Raw genomic sequence first — 22984 nt, forward strand, 5'->3', positions numbered from 1 at the left:
TTGACTCACATCCTGGTTTAGGTAGCCAGGATGGAAAAGTAGAACCGAGTACAAAACGTCAGAGCAGAATTATTTCCTCAAATGTTTCTTCAAATGTTAAAAATCTGCAGGTTGTGCGAAAAAAGAAACTGTTTGAGGTGTTGTTTATGCTACCGTAGACAAATCTGAATTACATGCTAGCACAAATGCTACATACAACACATAGACCTCACTGAGCTATCTATGTTCTCTGTTTTCAGAACTCTAGGAGTTCAGTCCATTACTGCACTACTCTAAAGTAAAACTAAATGGAATCTGATGCCTGTAAAAAAAAATAGATAAATACATAAACATCTGGTACTGGTCGCATTTGACACATGCGAAGTTTATCAACATATTTCAGCAAACAACATAAAATTAGGGCTGGCTGGGTGTTTTGTCAAACTGTTTGTAGGAAAACAAATTAAACAGAATAATCAGACAGTTTAAAGTCTTGAAGCTCATAGCACAACTGTCATGTTGCACAACTCTTGTGAAATGAGGGGGAAAAGAGGATTCTCGGGTGAAACGTTTGTTCTCTCTCTTCCCCGGCTGAGGCTGATCCATCACCGCCTGCTGTCTGCCACCTGGAGACTGCGGCTCGCAGCCTGGAATAAAAGATGTCCCACTTTGGTGAGAAATGTATTTATCTAATTTTCCTTGCTTGGAAGGAAGATTGAACAAATACTTGACAAATACAAGTAACTTGACTCTGTTTCTGTCTCTCTCTCTCTGAGGGAATAACCATGTGTTACCCATGTGTTAGGTTTTTACTCTGAACCCTCCAGAAGACACAATGAGCTCAATTTTGGCTATAATTATAAACTTTTGTCCATCGGGACAATATTTCTTTAGTGAGCAGACTAAGTCAAATCAGCAGAATGTTTGCTGCTCACATGGATAGTCCACGCTATACCCCCAGAAAAATTGTAAACAAAGGGGACAGAAGCAGGACCATCAAGGGGACAGAAGCAGGACCATCACTACATGCAGCCACTGGCATCTTTAAACATGAACGATTAAGCACTGTTTATTAGGAATAAACAGCAGACAAACCTTGTAGTGTTGGGGTGTTTACTGATATTTTTTGTTGTTGTTGTTGGGTTTTTTTTCAGTTTACATGAATCTTGTGTCTACAGACACACAATAGTCAATAGAGGTCAGTATCTTAAGTACATATTTTGAGTATCTCTGATTTACTTGACTTTCACTCCACTACATTTTCAATGACAAAAATTGACTCGGCTACATTTCTAGGAAGCTTGTCATTACTCGTTCCTTTTGGAGATAGTTTTGTCATTCACAGTTGCTGAAAGGTAATTGGTCACAATTACTTTTCAGCAATGTAATTGAAATTACCTTGCTGAACCTTCTTGTCCTCCTCACAAGAAGGGGGAACCAATCACAGTCACTGCTCATGTAACCTGACTCACAAACTTACACATTGGGTGGATTTGGAAATACTTCATCCCCGCTCAGTGTGGTGAGCTCTCCAGTACAGGGCCAGTCTGGTGACATTATTTGGCAAACATTTTTACAAAAGAGGTATAGACTTTTTGTAGCAGAGTGGTTCTACATATCAGCAGTTTAACGACATTGGAAAATGCAGTACTTTTGAATACCCATGTATTTTCAAAAGTAAGTAAGCTGGACTGTGCAACTTTTATGTTTTTTTAGTTTTTTTATTTTTGGCTTATTTTTCAAAATTATTATTATGTCGTGACAGTATAACACAAGACATGGTCCTGCTGCCGTCTGGACAAATACAAGAGATAGATCTTTTTCTCATAGATTAGCTGTCTCAAAAAACATATTTTTTGTAAAAGTTACATAATGCACCACTGCCTCCAAGTGATATTTTTCTAAAATGACAACAGGATTTCTAACAACTCTTCTCACCCATGTAGGGTTAATACTATCTTACTTATTATGACTGCTTTTATTTCAAAATATGCTGTTTAGTCAAAATTACCGTAAGCATCCATCCATCCATTTTCTAACAAACTTGTCCCTTAGTGGGGTCAGGAGGGTTGCTGGCGCCTATCTCCAGCGAAACGTTTCGGGCGAGAGGCGGGGTCACCCTGGACAGGTCACCAGTCTGTCACAGTATCCTGTCCTATAGACGTTACTTTTAATGATAGTTAAAAAGAAACTTTAAGAACAGATAATTAAACCGATAATATTACAGTAAACTCCAGACAATGAAAGCTTCTGCTTGTGAACTGAATATACTACAGTAGAGTTAATTATGTGCTTAACTTAAAATGACATGCCCTTTGCCATGTCTTTCGTGTTTATTTTGTTGTTATTGTTTTGTTTTCATTTCATTTCTAGGATGAAATGACCTGTGGACCAGTGTAAGAACGGCGGCAGCATTGCATTTAGGATGGGGATCCTAAATGAATTAAAATCATCTCGGCAAGCAACACGAGGACGTGGACGGGCTTAGACAGAGGGTGAGCTGAGCAGAACCTCAAAACAAAGTGATCAAAGTGGCAGCTGGAACCATGATTCAGATTGTGGCTTTATGTGACACAATAAAAAGAAATCCACTGACAAACACTAAAGAGAAACGATGATCAATATCTATATGCCAAACGAGCCTTGAGGCGTTGCTTAATTACTTCTGGATGAGAACACTTTACTGACTTCATCCAGCCACTGCACTGTTAATTAACAGGCTATAATAGGGGGGAAGAAGGAAGTGTCTAATTTGTCAGAGTTCACAAGGAAACCATTCTGTTGGTCAATGAACAGAACGAAGGGCTTTGAAACAGGCCCAAAACAACCATCCAGGGACTCATACAGGCTGTATTCAGGTCCTGTGAATGGGAGTGAGGGAAGAGTCACAGAAGAGGGTTCGGTCTGCTCTACATTCATCCAGATGATATAACTAATGATCCTATAACGGTGAGCTGATTTTGTGCTTCCTGCCCAGTTCTCTTCCTCGCTCTCTTAACTTCCTCTGCAGGGAAGTTAACAAAGTCTGGATTTGATTCAAATAAAAAAAATTCAGATGGGGTCCCTTTTTTGCTATGAATGTTTGATTTTCAGCCCAGGAAAAAGTAAAAACTCTGACCTAAGTCGCTTTTTAATCTGGAGTTCCTCAGGGCTCCTTGCTTGGCCCTGGAGTGTTTTTGAAAATAGTTGTGAATTTCAGATGGCTGATAAAGAAGTAACATCAGCAGAAGACATGTACAAAAGTGACAATCAGAGTCTCATATATTTCAGATTGTAAAAATCTGCCCTTTTACTTGGGGGCAAATACTTTTGCCCCCAAGTGAAACCACTTTAGTTCTGTCTACTGAAGATGAAATACTGATTCCTCGTAAGTGCTCTACACAACCTCAAAGATTCCCCCCATAAAAGTTTTATTTTTAATTATTTACAACACTTCTTTGTGAAACTTGCATCTCCAAAACACATTTATCCACTTTTACACCAAGGACCTGTTTTTTAGAAGCAGATTGTTTTTGTTTCCCAAGGGGAAATTGGAGAGTGTCTTATCTGTACGCCTTTCTCATGTATGTTTCATTGCAATGTTGATCTGAAAAGAACCTTTATTTAGTGAGAAAATTAGTTCCGAAATAGAGGACTGTCCTTTATCTTTATTACAAACGATTGCAGAGCTCTTGTCATCTTTTCTCTGCATTCGGAATACAAAACATAGACACTGAACTTTTTTATGTAGCTTCGGTCAAAGACATTCAAGCCAGCCACTCTTAGCAGATGATGGGATTTTAATCTGCGAAAGCTTGAGCAAACATTTATTTTGTAACTGCTATAAAGAAAAGCCATCCACTCTGTCACCCAGCCCTGTGCTGTTCTTACTGTCAGCAAAGCAGTGGAAATGTTAGGTATTGGTTTTCACTATCAGCAGCTAGCAGACGATATGTAATCAGCGCCCAGCCACCTTAAAAAGGGGATGGGATTCTTGAAACTTAGGATCACTGTGCACAGTGAAGGCTCTCCCCTGGTTTAATGCCACTTTAATTTCAGGCTGATCTGATAACAGCTAAGTTGAGTGAAAATGGATAATTTACTTTTCCTACTGCTACATGCCTTAGCTAGCAAAGAAAAACAGTAGATATGTGTAACGCTGATTTTAAAAGGCACAAAGCAGAACAATCCTGGAAACGGCCTAAACATCTCCTTTGTCTCACCTTTTCAGTCACTATTTAAGTGGTTTGATATGCTTCACACTTTATTATAGTCTATTTTATTTTTTCAAAATAAGTTGACAACACAAGCTGCAGCTCAATCTGGAATAATTTTTTTTTTTTTATCCATTTTCACTCAACTTAGCCGTTATCAGATCAGTTTGAAATTAAAGTCACATTAAACCAGGAAGAGGGTCGTCTTTCCATGATCTCTTCTACAAGCTAGAAGAAATGTTAGAAAATGAAATGGTTTGGTGACTCTTGTCCGTTGACTGGCTGTGAATCACGGCTGTATTTGACTAAGTTGTAGCATTAACGCTCAAATCTAAGAGGAATTTGCCTCGGCCTTCATTGATCTTTGAATCCAGTCATGCGTCTGAAAACATGGAGGTTTCCTGTAACAGATAGGAATCAAACACTCTGCCATGACTCAGGAACTTCAAAACGAAAGACTTTTATCTGTCAACTACAAGCATGTCGGTCATTTTTCTACATGGAGACGAGCTGAGATGGTTGAAGGAGCAAAAATAACAATCTAGTTTTGAGAAATTATAGTCAGTCGCTGCTTGAGACAGACACTGTATCCAAAATACAATATGTCTTACATGAGTGTCCAAACCTCTTCAATGTTTTCACATTAAACCCACAAACCGATGTATTTTATTTGGATTCTATGCCATCATAAAATCCAAATAAAAACCACCTGTCTGAATGAATGAATTAAACGTGTCTTTTCTTTTACCCCCATTGGGGAAAACCATGAGGCTTCTGCCTCTCTGTGCCCCTCTGAAGTGGTTCAGGGTCACTTGGCTTCTATCTAAAGGGCCGTGCTTTGTCAACAGGTTGTTTCAAGTGGTCCAACTCGACGCGTCAAGAGACTCTACTCTCAGAGAACTGGCCTCCGTCCTGGACAATGTGTTTTTGTTGGCTCACCACAAAGCTAGAGAGGCGTGCCATAGAGAAACAGAAGTTAGGTGTGAATCTCTCCTTGCATTCAAAGTTGGTGAAACACAAGACCACTCTTGGCAGAATGACGCCCTCAGAAAGATCCACAAACACAAATCTTGTTTGCAAAAAAGCTGTGTTTAGTTTTGAATGTATTCTGTTGTGTGAAGATTTCTACCGGTTAAACTTTTCACATTTTGTCATATGACAAAAAACTTCAGTGAATTTCACTGGGATTTATGTAATAGACAAACATACAATTGTAAAAAAAAGGGGGAGCAGGAGATCGACAGACAGATTGGCACAGAGTCTGCAGTGAAGTGGGCGCTGTGCCGGTCTGTCGTGGTGAAGAAAGAGCTGAGCCAAAAAGTGAAACTCTTGATTTACCAGTCGATCTACCTTCCTTCATCTATGGTCATGACCAAAAGAACAAGGTCACAGATCCAAGCGGCCGAAATGAGTTTTCTCTGTAGGGTGGCTGGGCTCTCCCTTAGAGACATGGTGAGAGGCTCGGTCATCCAGGAGGGACTCACAGTAGAGTTGCTGCTCCTTCACATCGAGAGGAGCCAGTTGAGGTGACTCGGGCATTCGGTCAGGATGCCTCCTGGATGCCTCTCTAGTGAGGCGTTCCAGGCACGTCTCACCGAGAGGAGGCCCAGAGGAAGACCCAAGGTATACTGGAGGGGCGATGTTTCTTGGCTGGCCTGGGAACACCTTGGGATTCCCCCGGAGGAGCTGGAACAAGTGGCTGGGGAGAGAGAAGACAAACCCTCTCCACTAGGCTCCTACCCTATGACCCAACACCGGATAAGCAGAAGAAGATGGATGGATGGATGGATGGATGGATGGATGGATGGATGGATGGATGGATGGATGGATGGATGGATGGATGGATGGATGGATGGATGGATGGATGGATGGATGGATGGATGGATGGATGGATGGATGGACTTTAAAACACTGCCTAGCTGCTTAAAAGTTTTCATTACTGTACACACCCTAAAGAGCAGAATTATCTCAGGACTTGTGCAACATACAAAACAAGACATAACAAAACATTGTAGTGTTACAATCACTCACGGCATTGTGACAACTCCATCCACTGAACTGGTCACTCTCTGTCTTCATCAACCCATCCCCAGTTTGCTGGACTCTGCAATTCTTATGCTTGTGCTGAAAGATCTAGAATAGTTTAAATCATGTTCTGGAATTACAACAGTCCTAAATATGGACTTGAGCTATTATGCAAAAAAGACCAAACAAACAGACAGTCTAAAAATGCAGAGTTGGTTGAGATACACCTGAAAAGTTAGTCATTCTGCAGTTTTTCCTTCAGAGTACTTTTTGATGCTCTTCATCCTACTTCTTTCATATCACAATTATGTAAAGCCTTATGTATTGGTCTATCACACAAAATTATACTTAAATACATAGACGCTTGTGTTTGGAACGCTGTAAAACGTGAAAAGTGGACTCAACATGGGCTGATTTCTGGTAAAAGAAAAAAAATTGTGAGGAAAAGAAAAAAAAATACTGTGAAAGTTTTACAGGACTAGTTCATGACAGAAGACATGACCTGATTTGAACACGGGGGATCTAGTAATCATTAACTGTAGTCGAAGTCCAACGTTCTCTCAGAGATTCTTGCTTCAACTTGGGATCAACATTTGTTCAGACTTTTTCTAGAAAAGCGAAAACGTGGGCCGTGGCTACAGGCGTCATTGGGAGAACTTCAACATAAAACAAAATGCCAACTGATAAGGATGAGTGTGTATAAGCCTCGTTTTCTTACCAATAAAGGAATTTAAACATCTGAATGAAAGAGAAAATATGTTTACCTCCCTTTCTTTTAATAAGATGCTCATTCGTCTCCATCAGGCCTTTCAGCCCCCGGTGTTACTTCTGAAATGAGGCCTTGGCTGAGATGTGGGCAGACACACAAAGCGTCATTTAGCACCAGGTCATTTGTCACATCAAAGCATTCCATGATGCACAGAGGGAGTCTCCCTGTAATCTGCCGGGGCTGAAATGTAAACTGGCAATGGGAAGCAGCAGGACCAGTAGAGCCCCTGCTGTCAAATCCGCTCTGACCCTAAACTGCTTAATTGTTTGCAAAGTCATGTGTGAATAAAGGCTGATCCAAAATACGGCTTCCTGTCAAGAGCGTTTTGCCGCAAACACTCAAAACCTGGTACACAATAACATTGAATTCCTTACAAATACAATAATGATGCTAAACATTCCAAAATTTAGCTACTAGGGTTATTGTTGCTGTGTATTTTGGTTGTCTGTATTTGGGACAAATCTTGACCCGAAAATGACTGAGCAGACATTCAAATGCTATATGTAATATACATTTAAAATAAATATTTATATTTTTTTCAGAGCAAATGCTCACATGAGCCATGTCTTATCTGAGTTGGCTGATTTCAGGTTCTACTGATACCTTTTTAAATCGCCTACCAGTCCAGCAAACTGCTCTTTCTGAAGGCGCTGCCATTCAGTTTTACATCAACAGCCTATTTTGATCATTTTAACTGCCGATAAATGTTGAAGTGTCCTAATTTATTTCTTACATTAAGTCGCTTCTTTTTTTTTTAAAGGAAATTTTACAGAAAATTCATAAAGTTCTTCAGCTTTTTTGATCTCTTTAGATTGTTTGAATTTTCCCTCTACTGTTAAAACTGATATTATGTGTCTGTGTGTGTAAATACGTAAGAAAATCACAGGCTGTCTTACTGTGAGCTAATGTATTCACATGACCTCACATTTAGTTTTTAGTGTGATCATAAATAAAAACAGGAAACAGAAATCCAGTGTCTCAAATGATGCTTGTTACCCCAGGCAACAAATACACGGATAAGAAATCAATTTCCTGTTATTATGCCTGAATCTTCTTTTGAGATTAAATGAATCTGACTCATATTATATTTCCCTCAGCAATCCTGGCCTCAGACATGCATCTTCTTTTGCTCTCCATTTACAAGGCTGTGGTTGTTGAGAGTGGCTGAGTGAAGTTCTGTGCTGTGTGTGTGTGTGTGTGTGTGTGTGTGTGTGTGTGTGTGTGTGTGTGTGTGTGTGTGTTTGGAGAGACAGGAAGGAGTATTGATTTCTGATGGATGGGGAGTGTTCCCTTTCCTCCCAATATGGGAAACAAAACCTCCCAGCATGCAGAATTATAAGGTTAATACCCACTTATTAATGAGACCGATTCAGGAAATGGAAGTCTCATCTTCACTTAAAATGCTTAGATCAGCTATTCTATCTCAACTAGCGTGTTCTTTGTACTTGCGGTAGCAGACACCAAGTAAAATGTTTAACACAAAATATAGGACTTCAATTCAATACTCAGAAACACAAATATGTTTGTTTTAAAACAATTTTCAATAGAAATTACATCAATTTGACAGGTAAAAAAAAAAGTGTGTCCATGCCATAAACGTACTAAGCTGCAGCGCAGGGCCTCCAGGCCAGCAGGGGGCACCAAAAAGACCTTGAATACATCTTTAAAGTTTTATAAATGAAAAGTAAATGAAAGTAAACAAATAAAGAATGAAATTACTTTTAAACTTGTTTTGAATTTCAAATATTTATATTAACTAGCCTAGATTTTTTTCAACACACTTTGTGTAAAACGTCCTGCGTCTACATAGGTTGGACATGCTAAGACACAATAATAATAATAAAACATAATAATAAAGCTTTTGGAATGGCTGAGTCTAAGTCTGGCTTTAATTGTGATTGGCTTTTGTGGCATGACCAGGAAAGCTCTATCATTCTAAAACATCAAATTCCAATGTGGCTGAATTAAAAGAATCTTGCGGATAAAGAGTGGATCAAACTCCTTTCCGGTTATTAGAAATGCTTTAACGGTTGTGTCAAGGACTGCACAATAAACTAAGTTTAGGTTTTCACACAAGGCTAGGTTTGACCAAATATTTTCCTTTTAATAAATAAAATCACATTTTGATCACAGTTAAGTAATGGGGCTGCAATCCATAAGGGTGGCCCCAAACTCCCTCGGCCCCTTCTTTCGTGGCGCCACTGCCATCCAGGTAGGCGAAATGATGGGGAGAAGCTGCGTCAAGTCAATTATGAAAAATCACACCGGAAGTAGGATGATCTTCCTTCAAAAATAAAACTTTTTTCCTGGTAGTTATAACATTCACAGAAAAAAACCTATATATTCCGTCACTTATTGATAAATATATTTAATTATTTAAAATATTTTTTCTGCATGTCAAATGTTTTGTTATTAGATAAGTGATAACTCGCAACATGTTCGGAAGCAATTTTATTTCGACGAGTTTAATCAAAAGCTCTGTGCAATTCTCCTCCCTTTACCAGCTGCCAGAGAAGCAGGTCAGTCAAACTATCGGTAACTATTGGCACTAGTTATCAGTGGGAATCCCTCTAAGAAGTCGGAATACTTTTGCCTGCGTAGTAGCGGGATATACACGCACAAATGCCTGTTCTTTCTCCGTCCTGAGACTCGGAGTTGACCGGCGGAGTAAAAGGTCTTAACCGTTAGGCAACGGTTTCCGCTCGTGCCGTGTTGTGATATAGCTAGCCGTTGCTGCTAGCGCGGCTAGCTAAAACTATGGCTTGTGTTGCTGGTAAGATAATTAGCAAAGGCTGCTCTGCTCCGGCTACTAGTCTGTAGCAGACAGCTCGCCATCTCTGTCGCTGAGCTTAGCTGTACTTGAAAAGCGTCGGATATCAATGTAAGGTGAGTGTTTACTGAGTGGCTCTGAAGCCTAAATGGTCCTGCTTAGCGGAATGCAGCGGCTCGGACTATTCCCTGGATTCAGAAACATTCCATTAAATATCATGCATGACTCCAGAATGTTTCTACGAATCCCAGTTTTGGATAGAGTCCACCAGTATAGCGTTCGTGGACAAGTCATGTAACTCGACTCGTTTTAGAGTGATGTCACTGCGTCTCTGTTTACTGCCTTGGTACATATATTCATATTTTAACACTCCAAGTTGTTTCTGTGCGCCAGTGAATCCTTAGTCCCCCCCCCCCCTCTCACCAGAGCTCCCCGGCATGCAGTACTGGAGCCCTCTCAAACACATTCTTACACTTGAACTTACGCTGCTGGTTGTCTATAAGCTTTTGTATTGTGACATGTGCAATGTCATTCTCGCTCCAAGCATCTTTGTAATTGGGAAGGAAATAATTTCTTTAATTCACATTGCGGGAATTGTAGAAATCATCCAGATTACACTATATTGCCTTGGCTCTAAAGCCCGTCCTTTTTTTCTCTCTTTTGCAGGAAGATCATCTGATGGAAACATGATATTCATACCCAATGGATTACTCATCATGCCGTTTGAATTTATGGAGTGCGTTTCCTCTCAGGATCATTCCCACCTTTAAATCAGACCTGGAATACCTCAGAGACATCATGTGCTTACATTTGGAGTCATTCAGCAGTTTGTAAATATCACTCACTGCCGCTGGACCTCAACCTTTTTTTTCACGGGTTTCTGGTGGAACATTAAGTATGTGCCTATCCAGGTTGGACATGCTTGGAGACATATAAACACTAGCTTGATTTTTAATTTTTTTTTTTTTTTTAAAGAAAGTCCAGGGGCTGTAAAACCTCACAGAAACTATCAGTTCCTATAGAATCATGGCCTCAGTGTGGAAGAGACTGCAACGTGTGGGGAAGCATGCCTCCAAATTCCAGTTTGTGGCTTCATATCAGGAGCTGATGGTAGAATGCACAAAGAAATGGTGAGTAATGATAGCACTGTCACTGAAGCGCAATGAAAACTCTTTAAAGGAAAGCTGAGTTCACTTCTGGTGGCCATAACACACACGCAGGAACAATTTTCTTAGAGTGCAGACATGTGTTTTGTTGGGAGGGGCCTGACCTTGTGAAATTGCTTCCCCCCCTGTTTAATTTTGTTGTGATTTCTCAGTCAGTCTGAGCACACACCAATATGAAGATCTCACAACATTGAATATAAGTACTATCGTTTCCTTAAAATTAAGTAAAAAAACATAGAATGCGATCTTTATTTAAAACGGTTATACTGGCTCATGTGAAAGTGCTATACATGATAATTTAGCAGAAAAATAAAATAAATAACCTAAATTTGTCAATTTGAGTGTTTATCGCATGTATTAATTTTTATAGCAGTGGTATAACAAACTAATATAAGAGCTTTGTTATTCAATGTTCCCACCATATTTTTTGTTCAAACACTGTTTTGGAAGTTTCAGTGGAGTAAGTTTTCTTATCAAAAGGCACTTTCCAAAGGTTTTTATGGCTCTACTGGCCTTGATTCAACATTAAATGGACAGGAAGAATGGGAAGACATGCAGCCAGTGGTCCAAGGTCAGGAATATTAGTCTGACAATCAATAGAATAAAAAAAATTGGCACATTTTGCACATTTTTTAAAGTGTTTTTTTATGCTATTAGAAATATATTAAAAGATGCAAATAAACTAACAATTTAGTCCTTTTTTAAAATTGAATACATTTTATTGTCTAAAATGAAATAATAATGTAGCATTTCTTTAGTGTACGATTGTCAAGAGTTCTGTAGATTATACACATGAGGAGTGAAAGTCCAGAGAGGCAGACAGGCGGAGATAGCGGAGAAGAGAATGGGAGCTGCGTGTTGCGGTTCCGCCTGCAGCCCCGTGTCCTGCAGTGAGGGAGAAGCCGGGGCTTGTAAAAGAAAGATGTAGGCTGCAGACGCGGATTCTCAAGTGGCTTGCTGTAGGCGTGACTAACTCCGCTGCGCACAGCTTCGACCTGGGACAGATGTTAACGTGTTGGAGAATGGAATGAGAAAAATGTACATCTCTTACCAGAGCAAAGAGTGGGTGGCCCCCAGTACGTAATCAGCACTTCATGTTGCTGCTGTGGATTCTAAGATGTGGATTTTTTTTTTGTGATTGTGCGCATTCTGAACGTTGTAATTTTTAAAAGACAAAAAAACAAAACACGTGCTTATTTTTATAATTGATAGTTTTACTATTTTCCCCACTGCTTTTTCAATGAAAATGTCAATAAATAAATACCAATAAATTTGAACATATTGCGTGCAGTTTAGAGATACAAATCACTTCTTCATGTGATGGGTGTTCTAAAGAAGCAATGGGAATGTTTTTCAAGAGCAGTATTTGTGTTTGTGGGACTATAAGTGCTGTGACACACAAGCTGCGTTTCCATTACAATTGTGTGCACCGTCCTCGGCTTTAGTAGCTCTAAAATCCTAAAAAAAAAAAAAAACAGCACAACCCTTTAATTTATGGAGTCAAAAACTGGGGAGAAAAAAATTCCGGGTTGTAAAAGTCCGATCGCATCCAGCCTTCGCACCAGGGGTATGTGATATGGACATAGAATTTCTCCTAATACTTCATTATTTTATTTAATTTTATTTGCCACCAATAAATTAAATTTATTATGACAATGATAAATCTAAATTCTTATCATGAAAAAGTTTTCATGATAAATTCTCAACAATATTAGACTCTAGTCATACACTGAGAAACTAATTAGATTGAAGTGTTAAGAATTGTAGAGAACACCTGACCTGATGAGTAAAAGAGAAGTCTTTATCTATAATTGGGAACGCTCCAGGTGACAGCCACTTGACACCCGAAGCCATGAGTTTAGTTTGTGCTCAGATGAATAGATCCGTTCAGGACTAATTCAATTAGTCCTTGAGTTTTTATAGATACTTAAAGTTAATACCTGCTTGAGCAAGGTTGATCATGTTCATTGTGGTGATGCAGCAGAGTCAGAGAGTGGGTTCGTCATCTGCTGAGATAATTACGTTGAAAGAGTCGGGTTACAGCAGAAGCCTGCATTGTTGCCAAGTATCCATTTCCTTTCATACCTGTCATTTATCTGGAAACTATGGTTTTTTTTGTAGTTTTTTTTTGTCTTGCTTCAAGCTGCTAATGAAATAAAACTTTCTGTGGGAATTCCTGCCATATTTAGTTTTGAAGAAGAAACTTTCACCTCTGTTCTCTGTACCCTGCGTTAGTCTGATCAGATTTACAGTTCTTTGTTTGCCTCTGAAATTAAGTGCCCTTAGTGTTCAACCACCGCCATAAGTTGGATTCTAAAATGTTAGTAAAAGATGTAAAGAAAAGCAGAGGATTACATTGAGGAGTGACAATTTGTGTTTTTAACTAGCCACTGTTGCTGGTTGAATAAAATTTTGTACCCAAAACTAGCCTGACCATTGTCTTCCTGTCCAATTCCATTTGATTCTCATCACCCTTCACTTCTCCACCTGGGCTTTTTCCCATTGATTTGAATTTCTCCAGTAGAATTTCTGATCGGCGAACAGACAGACATTTTTTAGAATTGAAATCTGCCTATAGTTTTAACAATGGCAACAGAGAAAGTGAATAAAGCTGTTCAGTCCATGTTGGCCACACTTCTAAATATTGAATTAAAATTAACAATGGTCTCATTTGGCTAGGTACTTTTCTCTTTCTAGTGGAGAGCTATTGTTTACACCGCAGGCAAATTCTGGTAAGCTTTATTTAGCTTGCTTGAAATTATTTGTTGTTAATGGACAAACGTTAGCAGTTGGGCAACATTTAAAACTTTGACAGGGTCCACGCCTCCAGCGAGAAATCATTACTCAACAGCCAAGGGACCAGACCCTCGGTACGAAGCAAAGCGTAAAACAAGGGGCTGGTTTTTACCTGGCTAAATGAAACCTTTGCGAGACACTTTTTTTTTTCTGGGTGTGTATTTGAAGTTTAAGTTTAAAACAACCTGTATTTGTACCAATACACTCATACTTGTATACTTCTACCAATACACTATGTTCTATATGTAAAATAAAAAATAAGCACATTTGTTAATTGATACAACCTTTGATTGTCAATTCTTAATTCTGTAAAAAGGCATACTTATGTCTGAAAAACATTTTGTTTAACATTATTTAGTGACAAAAATGCCTGACTCTTTTGAAACTTGACAAATTATCTGGACAACATTGGGACCAGAACCTTGGTTTCTATCGTCCAACTAGCCTTGGCACTTTTTGTAGAAGTGTAGTGGTTTTTGGAACCTCCACACACCGCAGGCAAACTACAGCACAACCAGAGTAATTCTGCATTTCAATACAGTCTCTCTTCTACTGACCTCTGTCTTTGCTGCAGTTTGACAGCAGCTCGGGTGCATTGCTCCCCCCCACAAGTTTTAGGAACTGAATGCTACAAATCTGTTCAAATTGCAAATTGGCCACTTTGGCTTGTGGGTTCATGAAATTTACCCGCATTTAAATACTTTTTTTTTCTATCCCTCAATTAATAAAATATAACTTGGGCATTTTCTTTAGGAGTCTTACTGTTGATGGGTTTTCTGTGATTGATTTTAGTCTCTTTCTGGTTGCATGCAATTATGTGAATAAATCAAATGCACTTTGAGAATTATTCTATTTTTTCTTGGCAGTGATCACATAGAGAGGGCCTGTCATTGAATAATCAAAACATTTAAAAAAATATTAATGTTTTGTTTTTTGCAAGACTTTCAATAGCTTAATTTTTGTCAACCAACTTATAAACATGTTACATAATTTTAAAATGCAAAGGGTGGATTTTGAGGTTTGCTTTGTGCAATATTCAACTTCAGTTTGATGACATCTAATTAAAATCCCTAATTCATGTAGTAAGTATTCTCTAACTCCCTATGGTAAAGAACTGTGAAGAGAGGTTCTCATAAGCTCCATTATAATTTCAGAGCCAGTAAAAATGGAGACATTCTTAATGTGCAGTGTTATATTTCAACATTTGAGTTTTCTTTGGATGCTCTTAGCAAAACGCTGAATCTCTACCTGCTTTTTTTTTTTCCCCCACTGTTGCAAAATCCGAATGTGTGCGCATAGTAAATTCCTTAGTTTCCTCATACCACTGGACGGCTTATTGTTTCATTGGAGGTTACCAGCGAACGTCAGGCTTTGACATGTTAAGTTCTGTTGAGCATGTGTTCGTCTTGGCAGGCGTTCATAGGATCGTCTGCCAGATAATTCTCTCCCTGCCAAACGCTCGACGTGGCTCTTTATTTTACTCAAATCTGACGGCCTCAACGGATTCTTCAGCAGAGGTCTTTTGGCACCAGCAGATGATTACCTTGCCAGGTGATAGCACAGAGTTGAGGTTTTTGGTTGTGAAGGAATTTTGGATGAAACTTTTGACACTGCATTTGAGTCTTTTTAGACTTTGGAGCAACAACAAATCTGGTGTCCTGTGTCAATTGTGACCTCTGCAGTATTAGTCATCCACAGTGCTGTAAGCTAGCTGGTTCCAGGAGGAATTGTTTTCCAGTATGCAATACTTTATATATTTTTAGGGATGAACGTTGTATTGGCACTAACATCAGTATCAGTCGATGTTAGAAATTTAACATATTGGTATTGACCGATATTGGTAATATTTTTTAACATCTGTATTAGCCCGATAGACAAAATTTTATATAACACTGTGGTTTAAAGCTGCCCGGAGTTTCTGATGATTTCCCAGAGGGTTATGCTAAAGACCGCAGGGCATCTTAGGTGAGTCCTTGAATGAAAGAAACTGGACAAAAATGTCTATTCTCGATATCTTTGTGTACTGTATGTTGGACAAACTCAGAAAGGCCACAGAGGAGAATACATTTGAACATTTGCCTTGTAAGAGACAACAAGTTTGCTTTAAGTAGACGACCCCTTGACCTTGACTTTTGCCTTTTTAAATTTTTTTTTGCTGTGAGTAATGCCAGCTTTGAAACAATATCAAATATGTTGTGGTTCCTTCTTTTACCTACAGGAAACATAGGGCAGCCACAACTTCCTGACACACCCTGCACTTCCAACCATCCTGACAGATTACTGTCCACTGTACTTAAAGTGTTTAACCACAAACACTTTTTTTTTGTTTTTTGCCTGAAATTGTTTTATTTGGCTTACATTTTATTTCACTGTATTTTGGCTAGCACCTTTAGTCCTGTAGTGTTTAGTATGTGTGGAATATTTTTGATAGTTGGGTCCTAAAATACATTAGTTATGTTATGTAAATAAATTATTAAACCATGTTCCTTATATTTTAAAGTCAATTTCAATTTTTTTGTTGTTGCCCTTTTCCCAAGTTTTTTAACATCTTTCCTCTGACCCTTATGCACATTGAATCAGCCAGAGGATTAAAACCACTTGGATGTGAAGTGCAGATCAACTCAGGACATTTGATACTATGAAACCTAGATCTGGATGATAATTTGACACACTCCAACCAGACCAACCCCTCATGGTTTTGGCTCTTCCTACTAGGGGTGTAGCGATACAATAATTTCACAATACAATACAATATGGAATATTTTGGTCACAATACGATATGTATCAATATTTGTTGAGCAATACAATTCGCTACGTTTCAGTGCATTTTTACGATTTTCTGAAAGATTTTAGAAGGACAGAGGGATTTTAGTGACATTTTGTGTTCCATAGACTTGAATTTAGTTAACTGAAAACTGATTAAAAGCACCAACTACACAATACCTGACTCTGATTTGACAGTCTTAACAGTCTGCAGCTGGACAAATTGATACAAAGATGCAGTGAGAGAATTAGTTTCTGTTATTTAATTCATGTGGATTTGACATAAAACTCAAAAGTTTAAACGGTAATCCAGGAGCAGAGTGGGGAGATTATCAGACTCTGTAGACTCTCAATATGCAAATGATTGCACTTATGTTTTTTCTTTTGGACACTGTGGCTGCATTTTGGAGTAAAAATGCAGCCACAAATGCAGTCTTTTAAACGAAACCGCTAAGCTAAAAACTAATTACGAAGTGAATGCCTCCAGTCGAAATTTGCATTAATTTCGCGATCTCACTGCTTTTGCAACTGCTCCGTTCGCGCCGCTACTCCTTTCCGCTGCGCCGTTCCGCTTCTCATTCACGGTTACTTGTGCAACTTTACTTCGTTTCTCAGCAACAAAATACAGCCCATCGTTATTTATTGAAGATTTTACATTTCCGAAAATACAGGAATCTAATGTTTCGTTTCGTTTTGTACGTTTGGAAGCTCATTCCCTCTCACATAATCGTAAAAGCCGGGGAATGGCGGCGCTTTTGACATTTCTCTGACATTTGGAAAAATATGGTTTACTAATTTTAGCATAACTCCGGTTATACTTGGCCTATTAACACAATTTAAAGACTGGTGTGTAGTTTATAATGTGCACTTTAAGCTCAAGTTGAAAGTAAGACTGATGGAGGCGGAGTCTTGCTGCTACGCCGTAACAAATTAGGCGTTAAAAAGAGCTATAAGGCTATGGACCCTTATGGTTTAACAGATCGATACTCGCGGATGAAAAATCGATACTTTCCGAGGGCGGAAAATATCGATATATATCGCAGAATCGATTTAATTATACAGCCCTACTTCCTACTATAATGTCCTCCCCCCACCCCAATTCATAATGTACCCAGCAATTGTAAAAGAGCTTTCCATGGACTTTTAATTGCCTTTGTAGCCACTGCAATCTAAAGTCAAGTGATAGTTATATTTTAGCTTGGGATGCACTGATCCACTTTTTCCACTTCTTATACCAATATCTGAGATTTAGTATTGGTATTCAGCACAGAAAAACAGTGCTGAATTGACTTAAATGTTCATTTAAAAACAAACAAACAAAAAAAGCAATTCAGACATAAATGTACTGAATTACAAATTTATTTGTCAACTCTGCACCAGTGCAGCCCATTTGAAGACACCAATAGCTTCACAAGCTTGGTCAAACATGTAAAAAGAAAAGCAAACTTTAATTTGTTTAGTCCAGTGGACTTAAAAGTACAACAGCCAATGTAAAATAAATATTTAAGAAACAGAAACTTTTTCTTAAATATGTATGTTTACATGTTTGAAATATGTGAAATATGTTTGAAATATGTTCAAACATGTAAAAAAAAAAAGTAAAGGCCACTAACCTTCTTTCAAATGGTTCAGAAAGTACAATTATGAATTCTATAAGAAAGCATAACATCACTCAGAGCAAAAAGCATAAAATTGGACTGAAAGTCTTGTATTCAGATATCTAAAATTAAGACCTTACATTTTCTTTAATGACTTCAAGACATTTTACTTGGCTTTAAAAGCATTAATCACAGGTCTTAAATTTTGTTGTGATAGGACTATTTAATCTCATAAATTTAATCTCATAAGTTTTTTTTTTTTGCAGTACTTTTCTATCAGGTAAGACTTTGAATTGTACTTCGATATCTTCACTCACTGCATTCTGTAAGGTAAGATGCTGTTAAGGCTTGCTAGCCAGCTAGCTGTAATTTTATCAACAGTTGACTGGACAATGTTCGTCTTTACCATTTGCATTTGCTCACTTCTGTTGTTAACTTATACAACGCTGTTTACATTCTATGCAAAAAACGCTTGGCACTGTGAGGGTTAAGGCTGTAGAGAGCCATACACAATATGAAAAGCACAAAGCAGATGCCAACAGCCACAAAAAAACCCAGAATTTTTACACCTTTGGTCCCCTGAAAAGAAAACAAAAACTTTTTGTAAACTTTTGTTGTGACATAGATGTTACATTTTATTCATAATGGTCATACAAAGTAGTTTTGAGTTGGTGAACATTACAGAAACCCCGGATGCAGACAGAAAGCTGGGATGCCGGAAGCTGTAATATAGAGGTTAATCCTAGCGGTTTGCCATCATTATCCTCACTTCCTCACTCACTGGTTTTATGATTCTAGGTTCCCTTACCAAAGGACACACCATTTGTATGACATGCCCATCTGGGAGTGATGTGTTCAAAGCGACCCAAGGGAGAGAGGTTTTCTGAGAGTTGCTGCGGATGGGACTTTCTCAGGACTTTGCAGTGTTGAAGTTGGAGAGAAACTCAGAAATGGTGTGAAATCATTTAGCCTTCAGACAAATGGTTTACATTTTTCTCATAGCACAGCAAATGCTGCACAAAGGGAAACTGAGTGGCTGATATTTGTTTGTGTCCGTGCTTTGAGATAGCATGCGTCGCTGAACAATAGTTTCTTTGTGAAGAGCTTCTCCTCAAGGCTGAAATTGTTTTGTCATTCTCCCTGTGCTGTCATTTTGCTGTTTGCTATCTCTGGTACACTGTGTCATTGTTTCCCATAACAGCTGCTTTGGTATTTGGCTTTGAGAGTTGATGACTTAAGGGTTCATGTAGATGCAGTAAATCCAGCTGGCAATAGTTATTTTTCTTAAAAGTGATACTTGTGGTATTACGGTTGCATCAGACTCTTAAAACCAAGGTGTTGTGTTTCAGTGAAGGCCTTAGAGCACAGGTGTCAAACTCCAGTCCTCAAGGGCCACTGTCCTGCAGTGTTTAGATGTGCCACAGGTACAAACACTGGAATGAAATGACTTAATTACATCCTCTTTGTGTATATACGTTCTCCAGAGCCTTGCTAATGGCCTAATTCTATTCAGGTGTGGTGCAGCAGAGGCACATCTAAAAGTTGCAGGACACCGGCCCTCGAGGACTGGAGTTTGACACCCCTGCCTTAGAGAGAGCATTGGGAAACAAACCGCTCCATGAAGATCGAGGGAACACATCAGACAGGACAAGGACAAAGTTGCAAGGAAGTTTAAAACAGGATTAGAATATTAGACAATATTTAATACCTTATACGTCGCAGAGCTTTGTTCAGTCTATCACCTGAATATGGAGAGTATGGGACAACTGCAGACTTACAAAGACATGTCCATCCACATTAACTGACAGGCCAGGCATGATGGAGAGCTTTTATCGGAGAAGCTGGCAAGAGGCCGGTTGTAAATCTGGAGAAAGATTCAAAGCTCAGGTGGAAAAATCTGCCAACTCAATTACTTGTCACTCACATTACAAATGTGGCCTTCATTACTAAGGGGCAAGAAGGGGGCCAAGAGAAGTCCTACTTTTTAAAGTTTTCCACAAGCGTCACCAATTTAGTTGCAAATGCGACCTAATTTCTCAGTAGAGCAGTAAATAAGAAAAAAGTGAGGTTTCACCAGTGCTACCAGTCTTTCAAGGAGGAAAAAAAAGTCTCTGAACCAGTCGGAGATATTGCCCATTGTTCAGGTATTCATGTCGATGTGTTGTACTGCAGTCAAGTAGGCTTAGCTATTCAGATTAACAGGGTGGATGCAGCACAGATGAAGATAATATATAAACTTGAGGCCTGAGCCATTCAACAATCATTACCAGTGCTCTGATATGGAACAATAAAAACTCCCAGGCTGTGTGTGTTGCATCTGTAGGGGAGCGAAGTGGTAAACATCCTCACTTTTCCAGTAGATTTTGTGATTCCTCCATATTGTGCCACTGATAATTATGGCATTATTTTTGAGTCCCCAACCTGAGCGTACATGGAGTCTGACGTCAGCGCATCCTTGTGAACAAAAAATAATTTGTCATGGATGTGCTTAAATCTCACACACTTGATCAACACCTGGTCCGTGCCTGCCGGCCGCTCTGACTTTCCTTTGCTCATGCACGGCCTAATGTCTGCATTCCCAATGTAACATTGTGTATGTAACTAAACCACTCTTTAACAAACCCTGGTTCTAATTCATTTTGAATTGAGATGATAGAAAAGTACAATAACAGATCTATAAAACACAACATGCCGCAATAAAAGTACCTCCGCACTTTTTCATCGTTCCCTTGTTTCATTCACTGTTTTCACTTTTTTTTTTGAGAGAGAACAGTTTTACTGCGTGGTAAAAGTTTATCTAGACGCATATTATTTATCCCGGTATCTCTGCAAAATAGATACTCCAATATAATTGAATCTAATTTGATAACACTTATTTTAAACCACCGGCACTGCTTGTGAACGTTTCACAGTCCAGATCAGCTGATCTCTTGTGTGGACCAGCAGCTGGAAAATGGGATAATAAACACAGCTTTTAAAAGCAAGATTTGTTAGCACCACCTGATTATATAAAATGAAGAATGGTGGTAAAGGACTTTGTTGGAACTACTTTTTTTGGGGGTGGGGGGGTGGGAATAATAAGCTGTGAGCCCACCCGAAAGTAGCACATTGTCCTACTTAAGTTTCAAAATAAACTGCGGGACGACCAGAGATAGCCAGTTAGTGTTATTCTAATCCTAAAAAAACAGTTCAAACGGGTATGAATACTTTTGCAGAACACGGTATGTTTTTAATTCAAAGTGTAGTTCAGGATCTGCTTCTGTTGTACGTTAGCGTTTACGTTAAAGACTCAATACGGTTTTATGCTCTAAAGTCCAAAGATAAAGTAAATCTTTTTCCTTTTCCACCAATCCTCCATTTTTCTGTTTCACAGGCAACCAGATAAATTGGTGGTGGTTTGGACACGCAGAAGTCGTCGGAAATCCTCTAAGGTTGGTTTATACGTTTTAAATGGCATTTAAATCCTCTCTCTCTCTATGTATATATAGAGAGTATTTAAATGTCATTTAAAATATTTATATATATGTATAAACCCCATCTCAAATTTCCTCTTGGCATTGTTGTTTCTCTTCTCTCTCTGTCGCTGTAGTCCCATAGCTGGCAGCCTGGCATCAAAAACCCATACAGAGGAGTTGTAGTGTGGCCTGTACCAGAGAACATTGAGATTACAGTCACTCTGTTTAAGGTAAGCTACAGTTGTGTTAAGACTATAGTTGGAAATATGAGGAAAAAGAATGTGCACATGTACATTTATTACCAATGTTTTTGTTTTATAGTTGCTCATGTAATTGTATATAGACGACATTCCTTAATCTAAAGTACGTTGCTTACTTAAACATTCCAGAGCCTCTGTGCTGACAGACCAGCTCACTGTCCTGTTCCATTTCTTAGCCCTCACCAGGCTGCCTAACATTAACACTTTCAGTGCTGACAACATTTATCGGTACCCCTGCTAACATTGTCTAATAAGCCTGTGAATAAATACAGATTTTATTGGAGAAGCATAACACAGTATCTCACAAAAGTAAGTACACCTTCATATTTTTGTGACTATTTTATTGCATATTTTCATGCGATTAAACTGAAGTGGACACTTTGAAATGAGCCTGTCACAATAGGCAATAAATCAATTAATTGCTTGATGAATTTAAATGAGCCCTTTAATATATTTGAAATGTCAGCATTAACCTCCAGTACGAATTATTTATTTTTTTATTCCATTTTTTTTCTTATTGTGGGATTTCCTTTTTACATTATGAAACTATCCTGCATCAGTACAGTTACATATTTGCAGGCTTTTAAAATATTACAGCAAGAAATGCCACTACACGTTCAGAGGAGAAGGTGATGGCTTTTTACTTCCTGTCACATGTCTGTTCATTCTTAACAACAAGTTATTGTCTTGAGATGGAAACAAGACTTTTGTGAAGCTTCTTAGCAAATTCCAACCCTGATTTATCAAGACGTATCTTGTGAAAGTCTCTCCAGATATTTAAATCCTATCTTATGTGTTCCAGGTCTTCCATTCTACTTTCCTTTAGCCTCCACTTTCTTTTTTTTTTTTTAAACAGTCACAAACATGTATTTGTACTAAGTTTACCTTCTCCATTTAGATAAAGGCCAAATCAATCAACCCTGGCTCCGTAGCTTACCACCACCTCGTCTTCAGAGTGTTTTGTATCAGTTAACAAACAGTAAAACAAAATCCGGACCGTTACACAATGTGTTATGATTTTTTTTTATTTTTTAAGCTAAATTCCCTATAATTTCAATAATTGCAGATATATTGGAAACAAATCATGTACCGACATGTCGCATGCTACATTTTTGTTCCTCCCTGTTCTCTGTGTGAGCAGCTTCATTAGGTGTATTTACCTAGAAGTGCCTGCTGTACAGTTTTATTGAGTAGCTACACAGCGACATGA

General features: G+C 38.6%; 1 protein-coding gene across 10 annotated transcripts in view; it reads left to right on the plus strand.

Annotated features, from left to right (window-relative positions):
- The first annotated feature begins 230 nt into the window (after positions 1 to 230).
- The window catches only part of ehbp1 (EH domain binding protein 1), a 178189-nt gene continuing 155435 nt past the window's right edge, over positions 231 to 22984 (plus strand). For 3 of the 10 annotated variants that reach the window (XM_081616231.1, XM_081616230.1, XM_081616232.1), the window contains exons 1-4: positions 9455 to 9852; positions 10403 to 10866; positions 21433 to 21490; positions 21649 to 21744. In XM_081616231.1, the coding sequence (XP_081472357.1) occupies positions 10763 to 10866; positions 21433 to 21490; positions 21649 to 21744 (258 nt within the window). In that variant the 5' untranslated portion in view covers positions 9455 to 9852; positions 10403 to 10762. Of the gene's footprint in view, positions 652 to 2352; positions 2475 to 9417; positions 9853 to 10402; positions 10867 to 21432; positions 21491 to 21648; positions 21745 to 22984 lie in introns of those variants that run through there. The other 7 variants (XM_081616234.1, XM_081616233.1, XM_017309054.2 and 4 more) reach the window with 5 other exon arrangements.

Source organism: Poecilia reticulata, chromosome 15, assembly GCF_904066995.2.
Source record: "Poecilia reticulata chromosome 15, P_reticulata-male-v2, whole genome shotgun sequence".
In the NCBI taxonomy this organism is placed as follows: domain Eukaryota; kingdom Metazoa; phylum Chordata; class Actinopteri; order Cyprinodontiformes; family Poeciliidae; genus Poecilia; species Poecilia reticulata.